General features: G+C 33.7%; 1 protein-coding gene across 2 annotated transcripts in view; it reads right to left on the reverse strand.

Annotated features, from left to right (window-relative positions):
* Positions 1-19,950, reverse strand: part of LOC114330076 (dachshund homolog 2) — a 1,215,300-nt gene that overhangs the window by 75,123 nt on the left and 1,120,227 nt on the right. For both annotated transcript variants that reach the window (XM_050657910.1, XM_050657909.1), the window contains exon 9: positions 18,933-19,076. In XM_050657910.1, the coding sequence (XP_050513867.1) occupies positions 18,933-19,076 (144 nt within the window). The remainder of the gene's footprint in view (positions 1-18,932; positions 19,077-19,950) is intronic.

The following is a 19,950-nucleotide window of genomic DNA, read 5'->3' on the forward strand; positions in this document are numbered from 1 at the left end:
TGGTCTCCAAAGCACCTGGTGGCCAGGATGGATGTCGTCTCCTGGAGTTTTATGGAAATTTGATTCAAACTCAACGCAAACTCATTAATCTGAGTTTTTGGGGTTGCTGAAAAATAATGTCATCTCGGCCATGCTTATAATGAGTCTCTTCTGGAGTTTCATGGAAATTCGATACAAAATCAATGCAAACTAAATTCTCTGCTGTTTTTGGGGACGCTAATAATGAATATCATGACAGAGATTGTCTTCGCGGTTCCTAGCGCTCAGGACATGTCTCATTTGCTCAAGTGTTGTTGAAATTTGATACAAAACCAGCGCAAACTTATTACTCGGAAGTTTATAGGGACGCTGATTACGAATATCATGACAGCGATGGTCTCCAATGCACCTGGTGACCAGGACGAGCCTCGTCTCCTGGAGTTTTGTGAAAATTAGATACAAAATCGGTGTGCAAAGTGGACAATCGAGGGTTTTTGGGGTCGTTGATCACGAATATTATGTGTGCGATGGTCTCCGACGGAGATGGAGACCAGGACAGACCTCGTCTCCTGGAGTTTTGTAGAAATTCGATAAAAAATCACTGCAAATTCGTGACTCGGAAGTTTTTGAGATCTCTGAATATGAATATTAGATCGTCAATGATCTTCAAGACACCTGGTCTCGGATAGACACCTAGGACGGGACTCGTTTACAGTAGTTTAATGAAAATTAAGCAGTAGACTGCTTATCAGGTGACTCGGAGACTATCGCCAGCATGATATTTGTGTTCAACGATTGCAAAAACGTCCGAGTAACGAGTTTGCACTAGTTTTATAACGATTTTTTACAAAACTCCCGGAAATAAGACCCGTTTTGGTCTCCAGATGAGTTGGAGGCCATCGTCGTCATGCTATTCGTAATAAGCGACCATAAAATGATTTGTAATCAGCGATTTTGTATTGAATTTTCATAAAAATCCAAGAGACGAGGTTAATCCTGGATAAGCCTTGGGATTATCGGCGACTATACCGGGTGTTCACTTATATTTTCCCCCATTTTAACTGCATATTATAACTTTTAAACGGCTCAAGATAAAAATATGCGGTTTTCGCTGAAATGTTTTATTTTAGTAAAAGTATTGAATGGATTGAGTTTTTCATATTGCTTTCAATTACAAAAAACAAAACGGCGAATTTTTGGAAAAAAAATTTTTGACTTTTTTTAATGGAACACCCAGTATATTTTTTTGTAAATTTTAAAATCGGTTGTCAAATGACTGAGTATTTAATTTTTAAAATAAGAGGTGCAACGTGGATATCACATAACTAAATAACATACTTAACAAATTGATATGATGTTGTGATTTCCACATTGCATCTCTCATTTTAAAAATTTATTGCTCAGTCATTTAACAACCGATTTTAAAAAACTTTATATAGCTGGATAGGTAAATGATCGTTCTTTCAATTTACAAAAAATATACTGGGTGTTTCATTAAAAAAAGTCAACAACGTTTTTTTTTCAAAAATCCGCCATTTTTTATTTAAGAGCCATATAAAAAATTCAATCCATTCAAACAAAACTTTTACTAAAATAAAACATTTCAGCGAAAACCGCATATTGCTATCTTGAGTCGTTTAGAAGTTATAGGCAGTTAAAATGGGGGAACATATAAGTGGACACCCAGTATTAGTATTGAGCTACCCCAATACACCCTAATAATAGCCAGGGAGGTAGTGTCAAATTTGACCGGAGCATTTTAGCATGGCTGCTATCTTTTTATTTAGTTAGGTGTTCCAAAGCTTATTAACAAATGATGTGTCAGCTGGCCCAAAACCGGGGATTTTAGACAAGAAAAGGTAAAATATGAAACTTGATGGCAAAACGCTACAACTTATGTCAAATATTTATCTACCTGACTTACAACTATTAATAGCCTTGCTGACTTCGCTCCTAGCCTTCACTCAGGCAATCCGGGTTCAAATCCTGGCGTTGATTTTTTTTTGTTTTTAAAATTGACATTTTATTTTGAAAAATAATAATTTTTATAATACCACGTTTGTATTATTTTTACGAGGCAATATAAAAAAAAAGGGATGTAAGGGATAGTGATGCGCAACGTATAGCCTCTCCTATCCAAATGTCAACCTCACCTGCCCGTGTAATGGTCTTGATACTGACCTTTCGGTGCATCCTGCCAGATAACAAACGAGGCTCTGACGTCCGAGCGATTGCCGGTATAAGCAATCCCCCCACTTACTGGCCAACGGCTTCGGGCGGATGAGCTGATAAGTGGAAGGGCACCTTTTTGTCCTGAGATTGATAAATCGGTCTCGAAGGCGGATGAACCTAATAACAACGTAACGGTCAACGGCATAAAGATGCAGAAGGCAACGGGGAACCACTGCATTAAAGACTCGGAGAGTACCCCTAGTACAATTAGCATGACTACGACAAATCATAGAAACGATATTACTGATCATGGAACTCGGATACCAAGATCCGGCAGAGAAGGACAATCACAAGACGGCAAGGCCTTCTCGGTCGCCAGCAGAAGAAATCCTTGCCAATATAGTGTAAAGATAAACCTCACGATCTGCACATGGAACGTTAAAACATTATACGAGGCAGGTAAGACTCATAATGCAATCAAGGAGATGGATAGACTATCAGTAGACATAATGGGAATAAGTGAAATGAGATGGACGAACTCTGGGCAATGTAAAATTAATGATCATCACATATATTATTCAGGTAACCCTAATGGAAGACACGAAAATGGGGTAGGTATAATCTTAAATCAAGAAACTGCCAGACATGTTAAAAATTTTGTACCTATATCGGAAAGAATACTCCTCCTTCAACTTAATACCTACCCAATTACAACTAACATTATCCAGGTATATGCCCCTACAGCTGACAAACCGGACGAGATAATTGAAGCATTTTATAATGAACTATCCAACACCTTAAAATGCCTCCCCAAAAAGGATTTAACTTTGATTATGGGTGATCTAAATGCTAAGATTGGTAGGGGACAATCGGGAGAATTCATAGGGCAATTTGGACTTGGAGAAAGAAATGAGCGAGGAGACCGACTGGGTGAATTTGTGGCAGAAGAAGAGTTTGTGATTACTAACACTTACTTCAAACTCCCTTACAGAAGATTATATACATGGAAATCACCTCAAGACACTCCAGGCCGCATAGTGAGAAATCAAATAGATTACATCATGATTAATAAAAGATTCCGTAACAGCATAACATCAGTCAAGACATACCCAGGAGCTGATATCAAGTCAGACCATAACCCACTGATTGGCAAAATTAAGCTCAGGCTAAAGAAGGTTAGACGTAGTGTCAATCCAAAATTCGACATAAGGCTATTAAAAGACCAAAACACAGAACAGAGTGTAAAACGGTATATACAGAACAACTTGAATACCGTTATTCAATCGGATGTAATGGACCAGGAGATAGAAAAGTTGCATACAGTTTCACAAGACATACGTGAGAAATTCCTCAAACCACCAAAAATAAAGAAGAAATCGTGGATGACAAACGAGATTTTAGATATGATGGAAGAGAGGCGAAAGTCCAAAGATCAGGACATGTCATTATACAAAAGAATAGATAAAGATATCAAAAAAGCAATTAGAATAGCTAAGGATACACGACTAAGAGAACAGTGTGCGGAAATCCAGCAATTGCAACATAAACACGATTCATTCAATATGCACAAAAAAGTTAAAGAAGCTGCAGGCTTATACAAACCTAGAAGAGTTGGGTGTTTGGCAGATAACCAAGGCAAACCACTGTTAAGTGTGGAAGAAAAACTAGACACGTGGAAGAAATATGTGGAAGTAACTTTTGCAGATGAAAGGCAGAATACCATTGAAGACATTGAATGCCAAACAGGACCCCCGATTACCATTGAAGAAGTCACGTCAGCTATTAAAACAACTAAAGATGGTAAAGCTGTAGGGCCTGACCAGTTTTATGTAGAATTCCTAAAACTTATGGATGAACAAGGAATAAAATGGATAACAACCGTATTCAACAAAATATACGTAACTGGAAAAATACCCCAAAGCTGGTTAAAGTCGACCTTCGTAACTTTACCCAAAAAAGTAAATGCCAAAACATGTGAAGACTACAGAACAATTAGCCTAATGAGCCACTTACTCAAAACGTTTCTGAAGGTGATACATGGCAGAATATATAAAAAATGCGAACAACAGATATCATGGACGCAGTTTGGATTCCGCGATGCCTTAGGCACCCGAGAGGCTCTATTCGCTGTCCAAGTGCTTATGCAAAGATGCAGGGATGTTGACTGTGAAGTGTATATTTGTTTTATCGACTACAAAAAGGCGTTTGATAGAGTAAAACATGATAAACTCATAAACATCTTGAAAGAAGCGGGAGTAGATGATAGAGACTTGAGAATCATATATAATTTGTATTACAACCAAACTGCCAATATTAAAGTGGAAGACCAATTAACAGAGGCAGTCTCCATAGATAGAGGAGTGAGGCAAGGATGCATCCTGTCCCCGGTGCTGTTTAATATATACTCTGAATGTATCTTCGAGCAAGCGCTGGGAGAACTACAGGAAGGCGTATTAGTCAACGGAGTGCGTCTGAACAACATTAGATATGCCGACGACGCTGTAGTTTTTGCAGACAGTCTAGATGGTTTGCAAAGAATAATGTCGCGCATATCAGATATAAGTAGAGAATACGGACTTGATCTCAATACGAAAAAAACAAAGTATATGGTAGTCAGTAAGCGCGAAATATTAAATACACAGCTTTTGGTTAACCAACAACTAATTGACAGGGTCGACAGCTACGCATACCTTGGTACCAACATAAACAGCCAGTGGGACCACTCAAGTGAAATAAAACAACGCATAGGAAAAGCGAGATCAGCGTTCATAATGATGAAGTCTCTTTTCAGAAGCCACGATTTACCTCTTGCTACCAAAATCTCTATCATCAGATGCTATGTATTTTCTACGTTATTATACGGAGTAGAGGCCTGGACACTTTCCGAGGCTTCTTTGAGAAAACTCGAGGCATTTGAGATGTGGTGTTACAGGCGCATTTTGAGAATTTCGTGGGTGGATCGTGTGACTAATATTGAGGTTCTACGTAGAATAGGCAAGGAATGCGAGATTATTAACATAATCAAAGAGCGCAAACTAGAATATCTTGGCCATGTTATGAGGAATGAACAGAGATATGGCTTGTTGCAACTCATTCTTCAAGGCAAGGTATTTGGAAAGAGAGGACCAGGGAGAAGAAGAATATCTTGGCTTCAAAACCTGAGAAAGTGGTTTAATACATCGACAACCGGACTATTCAGAATAGCAGCAAGCAAAGTTAGGATAGCCATGCTGGTCGCCAACATCCGGAACGGATAGGCACCTTAAGAAGAAGAAGAATATAAAAAACTCTGTATGTCTTTTATAGAATCGCAAACTATGTATTTGATCATATACTATGATTGATCTTAATTAGCAAATTTGTTGTACGACCCCTGAAGGTTCCTGAGTTGGTACGACCAACAATCTAAGTGAAAAGGGAGGTGAAAAGTTCACTTTTCTATCACCAACCACCATTTTTGAATAGGTAGCAATCTAAATATTTCCATAATCTCTATAATATAATATATAAAAATGAATGTTTGGCTGTACCTATGTCCCTTATAGAGTCGTAAACTACGCATTTGGTAGAAAAAAGTATACGCAATATTTTTGAGTATTTGGCTTTCTGGTAATTTTTAGGTATTTAACTTTTAAACATTATTTAGTTCTAAGGCGGTACGAAGTTTGTCGGGTCAGCTAGTTAATAATAAAAAAATATTCAGCTGACGCATTTTCTTACAATCTAAAAGTCATAAATTAATTATTTACACTTTTTAATCTTTGCCAAACTAGTCCCAGAATATTTTCGAAGTTATACTTCTTTAGGCGCGATTGAGATTGAGGGCGAATTTATATTGATCTGCGCGCATGCGCACACCGACAGTATGGTATAAGTCGTTATACGGGCTCTGATTGGGTGTTGAAATGATCTGTCAATAATAAATAATTGTTCAATATGAAGGTAAACAAATGTATAATATATTAGTTTTATTGTTGTGAGGACAGAAACAAAAAAGTTTATAATTGTAGTGACTTTTAAATAGTTTTTAAAGCAACAGGTACGTAATAATTGTAAATGTATCATAGGTACCTACCTATTTGAACCTACCAAAATACATAGTATGTAATACTTTTATTTACATAATTTGATTACCATCAAAATTTCTATCAATATTCACATAATATATTGTTTTCTTACTCTATGTTTTGTTGTATTTTTTCAATTCTAAATCATTTCAATTCAAAATCAAAATAATTTGATTTACATAATTCAAAAATGTCAAAAGTTTAATCCGTTTAGTTAGTCGATCTTCCCACATAATGACACATTGTCTCCGTGGCGAAGAGTTTAATGCGAATGAACCACAATACAACGCCAATACCAACCGCGCTGATAAGTTGGTTCGAATCCCAATAGAAACTTTCATTTTTTTATTTTTTTATACATTTTATGATTGTAAGTATATTTATTATATAATTTTATTTTCAGAAAATACGTATTTATTTAAAAAAATTTCCGACAATTAATGTCCAGAAATCATTTGTGGCATTTTTAATGCGTTTGTGTGTGTTTTATTCTTTTATTATTTTAATTTTTGGCACTGTTTTAATAAAAATGTTTGAGAAGTAGTAAGTATAAATTAGTTTAATATTTAAATAAAATATAAATAAAAAGTATATTAATTTCGTTTATAATCATATAATCATATAATAGAAGTATAACTTCTTACGTGCGTACAAAGTACACACACATCCTTTTTTTTATTATTAACTAGCTGACCAGGCAAATTTCGTAACGCCTTAGAACTAAATAATGTTTAAACCTAAAAATTACCAGAAGCACAAAAAATACTTAAAAATATTGCGTATACTTTTTTCTAATAAACAATATTGTTTTTGTGGTGTCTGCGTAAATAATGATTACTTAGGTTGGTCGTATTAACTCAGAAACCTTCCCGGGTTTATGTACAACAACTTTGCTTGAGGTCATCATAATATTATGATATTATGATTAAATGCATAGTTTACGATTCTATAAGGGACATACTACAGACAAATATTCATTTTTATATGTATATTATAGAGAACAGGGAAATATTTAGATTGCTATTAAAAAATGGGGGTTGGTGATAGAAAAGTGAAAAATTAGGGTTGTATGTATCTTTTGGTTCTACATCATATAAAATTAAGAAGAAACAGTTTGTCCAAAAAAATAAAAAAAAATGTCGGGAGGGGGGTGGGGAGGGCAACCCCCTTTTTCGCTTAGATTGGTCGTACTAACTCAGGAAGCTTCACGGGTTCATGTACAACAACTTTGCTTAATAAGGTCAATCATAATATTTATGATCAAATGCATAGTTCTATTTCATAAATTCTATGCATAATTCTATAAAAGACATACAGATTTTTTTATATTGTCTCCTATAAATAATAAAAACGTGGTACATATTATAAGAATATATATTTTTCAAAATAAAATGTCAATTTTAAAAACAAAAAAAAAATTCAACGCCAGAATTTGAACCCGGATTGCCTGATTGAAAGCTAGGAGCGATGTCAGCAAGGCTATTAATAGTTGTAAATCAGGTAGATAAATATTTGACATAAGTTGCAGTATTTTTGCATCAAGTTTCATATTTTACCTTTTCGTGTCTAAAATCCCCGGTTTTGGGCCAGCTGACACATTATTTGTTAATAAGCTTTGGAACACCTAACTAAATAAAAAGAAAGCAGCCATGCTAAAATGCTCCTGTCAAATTTGACACTACCTCCCTGGCTATAATGAATTTGCACTGATTTTATATCTAATTTTCATAATACTCCAGATGAGACTCATTATGAACACCAGGTGTCTTAGAGACCATCGCCGTCAGGATATTCGTATGCAGCGAGACCAAGAACTTCTGAGTAATGAATTTGCATGGATTTTGCATCAAATTTCCAGAAGACGAGGCTCATGCCGGGCACCAGGTTACTCGGAGACCATCAGCGATGTGATATTAGTGTTTATCAAACCCAAAAACCACGAGTAATATATAACGAGATTGAATTGATTCTGTATTCAATTTCCATGAAACTCTAAGAGACGAGGCCCATCCTGGGTACCAAGTGCATCAGAGACTATCGCTGTCATGATATTTGTGTTCAGCAAACCAAACACCTCCGGATAGCAAAAACTTATTTACGTCAGTTATTTCTAAATTACAAAAAAATCGTTTCACTTCTTCATCATTATTTTTGTTCGCAAAATTTCTAAGGCTTCTACGAATCTAATGCAAAAAGTTTCATTGAGATTCATCCAACTGAAAAAATTTGGTACATTTTGGACTTTTTACTGCTTCAAAGGTTAACTGAAAAACGACCGTTATGTTTTGACATCGAACTTTCAGCTGACTCTGGAAAACCTGCTTTAAATGCTGTACTGCTAAACTACCTACTTTAATAGTCCAAGCTATGGGTGAAAAATAGGTCGATTTCAGGATATAATTCAGGAATTTTTGAAACCTATCAGGTGTTGTAAAGGACGATACCAGGAATAACTTATACTAAAATGTAACCAAAAATTTTGTGCGGTTTTTTATTTATGACGATTTTCATTTGTTAAATTTGCAATTTTTAAAGATTTTTAATTTTGCAGCTTAGGATATTCATTTTAGAGAAAAACTTTTAAATAGATTATTGTAGTAAATTAAAAAACCTACAATTTGAGCTATTGCAAGTTTAATTTTGTTAATACGTTATTAAAGAACAGCCTGCGAAAAGTCCAAAAGGGCCGTTTTTTGCAATTGCGTTATTTATTGTAAAAATAACTTTTATGTATTTTTAAGGCTTTAAAATAAACATCTTTCAATTCTAAACATAAAAAAAATTGTAGTGCCCGATTTGTGAACTTGTTGCTTATATATTATAATTTGTTTATCCCAAGAGGTTAAATGTCCAAGGCTATAACTTTTTGAAAAAAAATCGTACAGAGTTAATCCAAGATCCACTCTCCTTCTAAAGACTTTTGTTTTCATATTCTGATGTAAATAAATGCGTATAACATTTTTCAACCTCTTATTTCGAGTTTGAAAATAAGGGGGCAAATTTTGTTATAAACATTTAGAACTAAAGCCGCCCCTGTACATCCTATGAGTTTCTAACTTGCAGATTATTGTTGTTGAAGCCAAAGTAAAGATTCAAAACCAAATAAAAATATTCTACGACCAACTGAAGCCGAGATAATTGTTTTTGTTTTCTTAAATCGTAGTGACTTTATTTATAACAATTAAGAAATTATTTCACAGTCATTGACTTCAGAAAGACTGATATTATCTTAAAATAGAAATTATTTTAACTGAAAGTTACATTTAATTATTAAAAATGATTTTTAAATTGTAGTGGAGATTTATTTTTCGTTTCGACTGTGATTTATTGTGTCGGTTGCCCTTAGCAACGGCTAGCAACTTATAATACATTGAATCACGGTTTTTGTTTAAATTTTAAAGCACCCCTTGGATTGACATGAAATTTGGCAAACACATAGATAACATGTTAAAGAATAAAAATGATATTGGGCCTCTTCGGGCTTTTGTCCTAGGGGTGAGATTCACCCCTTGTAAGGGGTGAAAAAATATATGTTCAAAATAAGTTCGGAAATGGATAAAATGTCTAATTTTAAGCACCTTTTGTTCTATAGCATTTTTTCACCAAGTTAATACTTTTCGAGTTATTTTCGAGTAAATACCTTCATTTTTCAACAACAAAAAAAAACACGTTTTTAGGCGGTTTTTGACAAATAACTCAAAAAGTAAGTATTTTATCGAAAAAAATAGTTTTAAGAAAAATATAGCAAATTAAAAATTGAAAAAAAAAGTGTTCGCGTGAAATCTCTAGACCTAGTAGAATCAAACTTCTAGCTAATGAAAAAGAGGTTCATATCCGTCAAATTTCAAAGCGAATTATTTTAACGTGAAATAACCGAAAAATCATGCACTTTTTGGAGAAAAAACATTACAACTTTTTTAAAGTGTTTAAAATATATGTATATCTGTTTTTTAAAAAAGTTTATAGCATCAAAAGTAAGCAAGTTACGCTGAAAATAAAGTTGTTCTCTTTTTTTTGTCAAAAAACTCGGGAAAGTCACCCCCTAATTAGCATCAAAAATGAAATTAATCAATTTTACTTCAATGTTGTTTTACTGGTGTATGTGTCGTTTATGTCTGTAAGTTTCATCGGTTCAAAGTGCTTATTTTTGAAGGGGCAGTAGTTAAAAGGACTTGAACTAGTCAATAATCATGAGTGTAGGCAAATTTAGAACAGCCATATCTTAACAAATTTTTGCCTTCAAAAAAAAGCAAAAAATCCAAAATATTCATAACAGCAAAAACTAAATTTTTTTACTCTTTGTAATTTTTGGTCACATTAATAAATTTTAAGTTATTTAAAAAAAACATTTTTTGTTTAAATTAAAAATTAAAACAGATTTACTTTAAAACCATTTTTTTTAAATAAGCCCTTTGAACCGATGATACACACAGATCATATAAATAGTACATGAGCAAAGTAGCTTGTGAAGCGGTAATGATTAATTTGATTTAAGATGCGAATTGGGGATTGACTTTCGAGTTTTTTGCCAAAAAAAGAGATCAACTTTATTTTCAGCGCAACTTGCTTACTTTTGATGCTATAAACTTTTAAAAACAGATATACGTATTTTTTAAATACTTTAAAAAATGATTTTTCTCCAAAAATTGCATGATTTTTTGATTATTTCACGTTGAAATAATTCACTTTGAAATTTGACGGATATTTTTCATTAGCTAGAACTTTGTTTATACTGGGTCTAAAGATTTCATGCATACATCATTTTTTTTTTCAATTTTTAATTTGCTATATTTTTGTTAAAACCCATTTTTTCAATAAAACACTTATTTTTTGAGTTATTTGTCAAAACCCGCATAACAACGTGTTTTTTTTTGTTGAAAACTATAGGTATTTACTCGAAAATAACTCGAAAGGTATTAACTTGGTGAAAAAATGCTATAGAACGAAAGGTGCTTAGAATTAGACGTTTTATCCATTTCCGAACTTATTTTAAACATATATTTTTTCACCCCTCATACGGGGTGAAACTCACCCCCAGGACAAAAGCATACAGAGGCCCAATATCATTTTTATTCTTTAACATGTTATCTATGTGTTTGCCAAATTTCATGTCAATCCAAGCAGTGCTTTAAAATTTAAAGCGAAAACCGTGATTCAATGTATTATAAGTTACTAGCCGTTGCTAAGGGCAACCGACACAATAAATCACAGTCGTAACGAAAAATAAATCTCCATTACACTTTAAAAATCATTTTTAATAATTAAATGTAATTTTTGGTTAAAATAATTTTTATTTTAAGATAATATAAGTCTTTCTTTAGTCGGTGACTGTGGAATAATTTTTTAATTGTTATAAATAAAGTCACTACGATTTAAGAAAACAAAAACAATTATCTCGGCTTCAGTTGGTCGTAGAAAATTTTTATTTAGTTTTGAATCTTTATTTTGTCTTTAGCAATAATAACCTGCAAGTTAAATCTCATAGGATGTACACGTACAGGGGCGGCTTCAGTTCTAAATGTTTATAACGAAATTTGCCCCCTTATTTTCAAACCCGGAATAAGAGGTTGAAAAATGTTATACGCATTTATTTACATCAAAATATGAAAATATAAGTCTGTAGAAGGAGAGTGGATCTTGGATTAACTCTGTACGATTTTTTTTCAAAAAGTTATAGCCTTGGACATTTTACCTCTTGGGATAAACAAATTATAATATCTAAACAACAAGTTCACCAATCGAGCACTACAATTTTCTTTTATGTTTATTATTGAAAGATATTCATTTTAAAGCCTTAAAAAATACATAAAAGTTATTTTTACAATAAATAAGGCAATTGCAAAAAACGGCCATTTTGGACTTTTCGCAGGCTGTTTTGCAATAACGTATTAACGAAATTAAACTTGCAATACCTCAAATTGTAGGTTTTTTAATTTACTACAATTTTCTATTTAAAAGTTTTTCTCTAAAATGAATATCCTAAGCTGCAAAATTAAAAATCTTTAAAAATTGCAAATTTAACAAATTAATATCGTCATAAATAAAAAACCGCACAATATTTTTGGTTACATTTTAGTATAAGTTATTCCTGGCATCGTCCTTTACAACACCTGATAGGTTTCAAAAATTCCTGAATTATATCACGTTTTTTCACCCACAGCCTGGGGTATAAATGCTAAACCTGTAAATACAGGTAAATTGTCTCAACAGCTTGAACAAGAGGGTTATAACTAGGTAAATCCAGTCGGATAAATTGCAAGACGGTTCCTGCCTGTCCTCAAAGTAACAATACCAAGGAAGCTGCCATTTCTGTATCAGTCTAGTAATTTGTTTAGCTGTAGCTTTGAATTGAAAACAATAAGTTTTCCATGCTGTTTGATCCATCGAACGTGGGTGGTTTTAAAATCTGGCTAGTTCTAATTGTGCCTGGTTCAACTATGGAAGATAATGAAGTTGTTTGTTTCGACATTAGTTACTGAAACAATATTAGATAAAGAAGCTTGGATATTAATTTTTCTTTGTAACTCAAATATTTGTCTTTATAAATTAGATTTTAAATCGTTTTGTTGTTGTTTTAATTCGTTTTATTGTTTGTGTATTGTTTTTAAATCTGTTTATAGGCCCTCTTATTCCTCTAATTTGTCTATTCGACTAGTAATTTGACTTACCTCTAGCTGAAAATTGTTGTAAATTTAAGATAAACTATTTATAATTTCTATCTCTACTTTTCTACGCCTCCTCGTTCTCCTCTTCCTCCTTTTGTTTACGCTTCTTCTTTAGTTCCCTAAGTTCCCTTTTTCTCTTTCTCTTCTTACCTACGTTTCTCTTTTTCTCCTTGTCTCCGCTTCTCCTTCACCTTCCTACGTTTCTCATTTTCCTCTTCCTCTTCTTTCATTTTTAAATTAACAACTACTGAATATTTCTTTTATTCCGCCACTGTCACCAATGTTTACACTTCTTTAACTCAATGACAATTATAAAATTTAAAATCTCTTTCTCCCCCTTTTGAAAATGTCAACTTCCTATGTTTAGATACATTTTCTGACGTTTCAAGCATGTCGGGATTTTTCGATGAAATCTTGAATAATCTAGAATTTTATTACTACCTCTTTTTTGTTAAGGGAATTTTTCCGTGTGGGTTTCTCCTATACCCAAGCTTTTCATCACTGTCGACCTAAAATCAACTCATGCCAACTACTACTTGCATGCCAACTCTCATTACCCAGATTTACAAATTAATTCAATCATTAATGCCCTTGTCTCCAGATCAATACGACTTTGCGATGATGAAGTAGATCTACTTTTCTTCTTTCTCTATTATGTACTCTACTATCTTCTTTCAGACAAGCCCCCATGCAAAACGGTTACCGCAAAAATCAGATCGATAGGAGCATCCACAATCTCAACCCAAAGACTTAGACTCTGATCATACGAAAGCTTCTCTTTTTTACATTAAAGTTGATACTGAGAAAATCGACAAAATTCTCAAACCACTGAGAACAAAGAAAATATTTACCACTCAACAGAAACTTCTCTTGTCCGATTAGTCAAGGACAACATCCCAAATAGACGGATTTTATGAAATTCCTTATGCAGATTGCCCCCGATCTTACATAGGTCAAACCAATCATAGAATCCAAAATAGGATTTATGAACATTCAATATCTGTTCGCTATTTCGATTCAATTTCAGCTCGATCATGTTACATGATTCATGTATTTTACGAATGTTCAAAACAAAAACAATTACAACCCATATACGTCTGTAACGTACCAATCTCTGTCCATTATTTCTCACGCAAGTGCTTATTTACTATTCTTTCAACTATTGCCGCTATCGTCTTATTGATAGATTCCTCAGTTCACATCCCGAAGAACTACATACAATCATATTAATAATAATTGTTTTTGCACGTACTCCAAGCAATAATTCCGACCAATCGAAGCCGTAGCCGAGAGGTTTCCATTTCTTATTTTACACTAAAATTATAGGTAATTGCAGAGCGATGGCGAATTTTCATTGGCTCTTATTCTTCATATGGGTGCAATAATATTGTAAATACACTACTTTATGTGAGCTCCACCCAATTTTGCACCATAACCGGCAAGTAAGTAAGTTTTACATTAGCTCGCGATGCCGATGCCGCGCCGTTATATTTGAGACATGATTTTTAATACGTATTTCACATACACACGGGAAACTTTACCGGAATAAAAAGTCGTTTGGTTCATTATTTATTCCGGGACGACTACAATCGGAAAAATGAAATATTACCCATGAACGATCAGATGGTAAAAGTTGGTCAGTTGGTAAAATAATATTTTACCAACATACAATTATTCAACATGTTCTTTTTATCATCCGCAACTTCACGGATATTCTCTTAAATAGACAAATCTTTGATCTTTAATAACTCAAAAAGTATTGAATTATTTTAATAACATGATATAACAAATTTTACTTAAAATTTGTCCCTCTATTTATTTGTGGGGTTATTTTTAATAAAATAGTTTTCACCCGCGGGAAGGGGTGGTATTCACCACCAGGGTAAAAGTGCAAGTGGCACCAAATCAGTTTTGTTTCTTGAGGTATGCTCTAACTAGTCACCAATTTTCATGCAAATCGATGGAGGTTTAACAAAATAGGAGGTGAAAACCTTTAATGACGGCACTAACTTTCCCCTTTCATCCCTTATTGCTACTTCCTGTGTCCACTGAGGTGTCAGCCTGAAAGGGGCCATAATTGTCAATATACAATGGACACATTTCACAGGAAAAACTCCATATTACTTATGACGATGATTTTCCGGCTCTAGCTCTCCGTATATTAGTCTAAAATTAACCTAATAACAAATAATTGGGTTTACGTTAATTTTATGCTTCTTCTTCTTCTTCTTCTTCTTCTTCTTCTTCTTCTTCTTCTTCTTCTTCTTCATGACTGGGTTTACAACTCGGGATGAGTCTTCGCCGCATCCACTATAGCCCTCCATCTTATACAAGCTTACGCTTCCATCATCATCATAATCTTACATCTCCAATTTAAGCAAAGGGCACCTTGCGGTGTTTCAAGTAGCATGAGGAATGATGGTGAGCTTGCTAGTCTTACGCAGCCCACGCTACCATACTCCTAGATTAATTAGCTTCAACATCATCTGTTGGAAATTCCGATAAATTGATTTGTTGTGTGAATAGTTCGAAATCATGTCCCTTTTTTTACCCTTGTCGACGCCCGTGGTTCCTCGCTTGCATATTTTCGAATGCCCATCTGGGCCGCGGGCAAAAGGACCTAATCACGTCAAAAACCAGGAATTCTGTTCTCCCTTCGACATCGAAGAGATGCATTTAGCCGGCTGAAATGTCAACACGCAAAAAATAGTGAGTTGGTCGACGCGTCCTGATTAACAATTGTAAGTAACTTAGTATTTTTACCATATATCCATTGTTCCTTTGTTATCGTTTTTTGAGCTATTTGACCACCAACAATTGATTTAAATGTGTGTATTAATAAGTGTATGGCACCTATGAGAATTTCCATTTAATCTCTACCAATAGTAGCTATCGAAGAAAAATAGTAATTGGCAGGTAATTTGTATTGTTTATTGCTTGTGTTGATTTTATTAAATTGTTTTCGTTCAATACCTGCTAATAACCTACATCATCCTTCCATCTTTTTCTGGGACGGACTACTGATCTTTTACCATCTGGTGTCTCAAAAAACACTGTTTTTAACACTCTGTCTTCCTTTGATCTTGCCCCATGACTTGCCGATCTTATCCAGTTAGCATTTATATGTTGGAAGATGTTTTTCTTGCTGAGATTCCTTTTTCTATGGGATTATCATCTATAATTATAGCCCCACATATTTAAACTCTTTTACTACTTCGAAGTTGTGGCCATTAATAGTTATGTTCTGCCTAACACTTGATTTATTTTTGTCTTCTCTTTCTGTTCATTTATTCGAAGACCCAGACTATCTGTTTCCTCCTCGAGTTGTGAAAACACCTCTCTCACGTCTCTTGTGGAATGGGCGACTCCATATACATATATCATCAGCAAAGGCCAACAATAGTTTTGATCCACGATTCACAAATACCCCTGTCAGCAGAGACGATATTTTATTTCTTGCATATTCTGAGGCCAAATTGAATAGCAACGGTGATAAGGGGTCTCCTTGTCTAAGTCCTGATGTTATGTTAAATGGAAGTGATATTCTGTTTCCTATCTTTACCTGTGCATATGAATCTATCACGCACATTTGACTTAGATTCACTAATTTTCTTGGTATTCCCATTTTTAGCATTTCTAGCCATAGTCTGCTTCTTTTGATGCTTCCTGGAAATCTAATAAAATTTGATTCCATAGGCATTTTTTGTCGTTGCCATACTGTCAGAATAATGTTATACAATTTGTTATGTAAAATGTTTCCTTATTTTTTATCAATTCTCGATTTATGCCATCATTTCCTGGTGCTTTGTGATCTTTAAGATATGCTATCTCATTTTTTACTTTTTGAAGTGTTGGTACTGGCATTTCTACATCTGCAGAATGGAATGTAATATATTCTGCCTTCATCTCACTTTTAATGTTTTTATTATTTTATTAATAGAATATAAATAACATTTGATAGTGAATTTAATTATTACATAAAATAAATAAGATGTATAAAAGTACAATTTGTGATACAATATTTTGAAAGAAATAATTTATTAACAACTTTAAAAAGCTTTGTACACTTTTGTCTAACGGCTTCCCTTTTATCGGGATTACCTAATAATAAATGGACCCTTCCATCTATTGTTGACGAATCAAGACACGAAATATTTACTATACTTCATCAGTAGTTACATCAGGGGTGGGCAAATACTTTTAAGAGCGGGCCAAAATGAAATTTTCAAAATTTTTCCCGGGCCGGAGACCTATACCCAGTTTGTACGCTGCGCACACGCTAATGTTTTTGGTGAAGGTTTTTCCCCGTCCAAGAAAGTTTTTTGACATAAATACTATAAGTATCATTTTAAAGCATTTGGGCAAATACATTTGACTGTTAATAATAAATAATAGTAATAATCAATTGTCTTACTTGTGTGTACATGCGAACAATTTGTTCTCAGTTTTATTACGAAATTTTTAATATGGTCCATTATATTAAGCCATAACAGGGATCCAGATAAAAATGAAATTCAGAAATTCAAGAGCAGCCTTTTTGAAGATGAGGAAATTTTTGAGCAAATATCGAATGGTAAAATGTTAGGTCAAGTCAACCATCATAGTCGAAATTCAAAGGTGTCAACTGATCTAGTATGGTAATGTAGAAAAAATGGACGACGACAGGATGCCAAAACAAATTTTAAAATGAACGTCAAGGAAAGAAGGAAGAGAGGAAAGCCGAAACAATCCTGGCTGGGTGGCATTCAGAAGACAATGTCTGAAAGGGGGACTGCCACACTAATTTTTTTTTCTTTTTTGTTTACCCCTATGACTTACTAAAATAAGCATTGTAGAAGTTTTCAGGGACTTTCGGCGCTCGGCAGTATAATTTTCTCAGGATTCGAAAAAAATTAATGTATTTAAAAAGCATTGCGCCCATGCTCTTAAAAAAAGCTTGCGGGATTTTTCAACGGGCCGGATAAAGTAAGCAAAAGGGCCGGATCCGGCCCGCGGGCCGCCTTTTGCCCACGCCTGAGTTACATTGTTCGCCAAATTAAAAAAAATTTGGTTTCTTTATGAAGAAAATAATTAAAAGCTTCATGTAATTTTATTTCTACTTATTTAATTGGTTTAGATGTAAGTAAGCCGTTTATTATTTTAAAAATTTGAAATAAAAATTCTTTTGAAAGTTTGTTAATCCTAAAATTAACGGGTAAAATCACTAGTATAATATATTATGTATATTATTAAATGGAGTATATATGTATTATATATCATAAATTATTGTCATAATATTATATTAAATACAATTAAATTTGATTTAAAATCTGGGCATTTCCTATTTTCTTTAACAATTAAATCTAATCGAACGGTATCGAATTGTATCGAATGAAAAATCATGCTATATATAATATATAAAATAAAATAAATTGTAAACAAAAATGAATAACCATTTTCAAATTCGTTGCAATACGAAACTACAGCCGCATTATATTCTAGTTCAATCAGAGAGCGCAGCACCTCTACCGGTTTCGAAACTTATTAGTCTCTCATCAGGAGGCACATAAGCTGCTCTCTCTGACCCAACCAGGAAAAACCCCGGCGTGCAGTCACGGATCGCAACGAACGATGGGCAGGGATGCCCTAGCGGCAACTGCTAGCAAAAGACTAAAGTTTCAATCTAATAGCACAGAAAATAACATTGAAAATATTTTTCTACATCCCACTAGATTGAAAACAATGGGAAACTTCTCTGGTTAGACCTACGAGGCTTCTAAAATTTGCAAGCCATAACAGATGCTGAGACTAAAGAAAATGAGGGAATTTCACAATTTATTTTTTACAATTTAGCAGATGGGACGTGAACTATAAATTGTAAAATTCCCTCATCTTCTTTAGTCTCAGCATCTGTTATGGCTTGCAAATTTTAGAAGCCTCGGTGGTCTAATCAGCGAAGGTTCCCATTGTTTTCAATCTGGTGGGATGTAGAGTAATATTTTTAATGTTATTTTATGTGCTAGTAGACTGAAAAGTCTTTTATTAAATTGTAAACGGTTTAATAACTTACCGTTAATTAAATTAATTTGTTCAGGTGCTCCGGCAGTTCTAAGAGCTTCTTCAAGTTGTCCTCGTCGTTTGTTTTCTAAGTCTAGTTTCTCCTGCAGTCGTCTTCTTGTTTTCTTTTCTCGTCGAAGACGTTTTTGTACTAATACTGAAAAAAAATATATGTTATTAGACAATTATTTTTTTAAAACATTGAAAATATTTAATTACTAGTCGTTAAAATTGGATAAAAATAAAAAATAATAGTGAAGAGTAAATTTATACTACTAGTCAAAATATTGGCAACCTCACAGTCTACCCAGCATTAATTTGGTGCAAACTCTTTTTATAAACGAGGCCCTGACGACCGAGTACCGGTAGGATAACCATACACCAAAGATAAACGAAAGGAGATATAAGCAGAAGATTGGTAGCATTTAAGATGTGGTTATATTGGACCAAATATATGTTCGTTTCTAAAAAAATCCCGAAATATCCAGCAGATAATTCAAATTAACAACCTATACAGAAGTAAAAACTTCAAATTGTATTTTGGTATAAAATAGTTTATTTAAAACTTCTAAAAGTCATCCACATGGATTGCAAAACGTTTTCGTTCTGAACAGAACATCTTCAGTGCATTCCGCAAAGTAGTTGTAACTAGCACACCAATGAAGGTGGTAACTTCAAAATATATGGCTTACATTGTACCTTATGATAAAATATTATGCCTACAAGTCAATGTTACTAGATTAAAATATGTAATTGTCTGTGCTAATTCAAATGGCAAGTACCTAGTTTTTTCGAGCAGGGAAGCATGTTGCTCTTTAGGCACATACATATTTTAATCTAGTAACATCGACTTGTAGTCATAATATTTTATCATAAGGTACAATGTAAGCCATATATTTTGAAGTTACCACCTTCATTGGTGTGCTAGTTACAACTACTTTGCGGAATGCACTGAAGATGTTCTGTTCAGAACGAAAACGTTTTGCAATCCATGTGGATGACTTTTAGAAGTTTTAAATAAACTATTTTAT

The sequence above is a fragment of the Diabrotica virgifera genome, chromosome 8 (genome assembly GCF_917563875.1).
Source record: "Diabrotica virgifera virgifera chromosome 8, PGI_DIABVI_V3a".
Lineage (NCBI taxonomy): Eukaryota > Metazoa > Arthropoda > Insecta > Coleoptera > Chrysomelidae > Diabrotica > Diabrotica virgifera.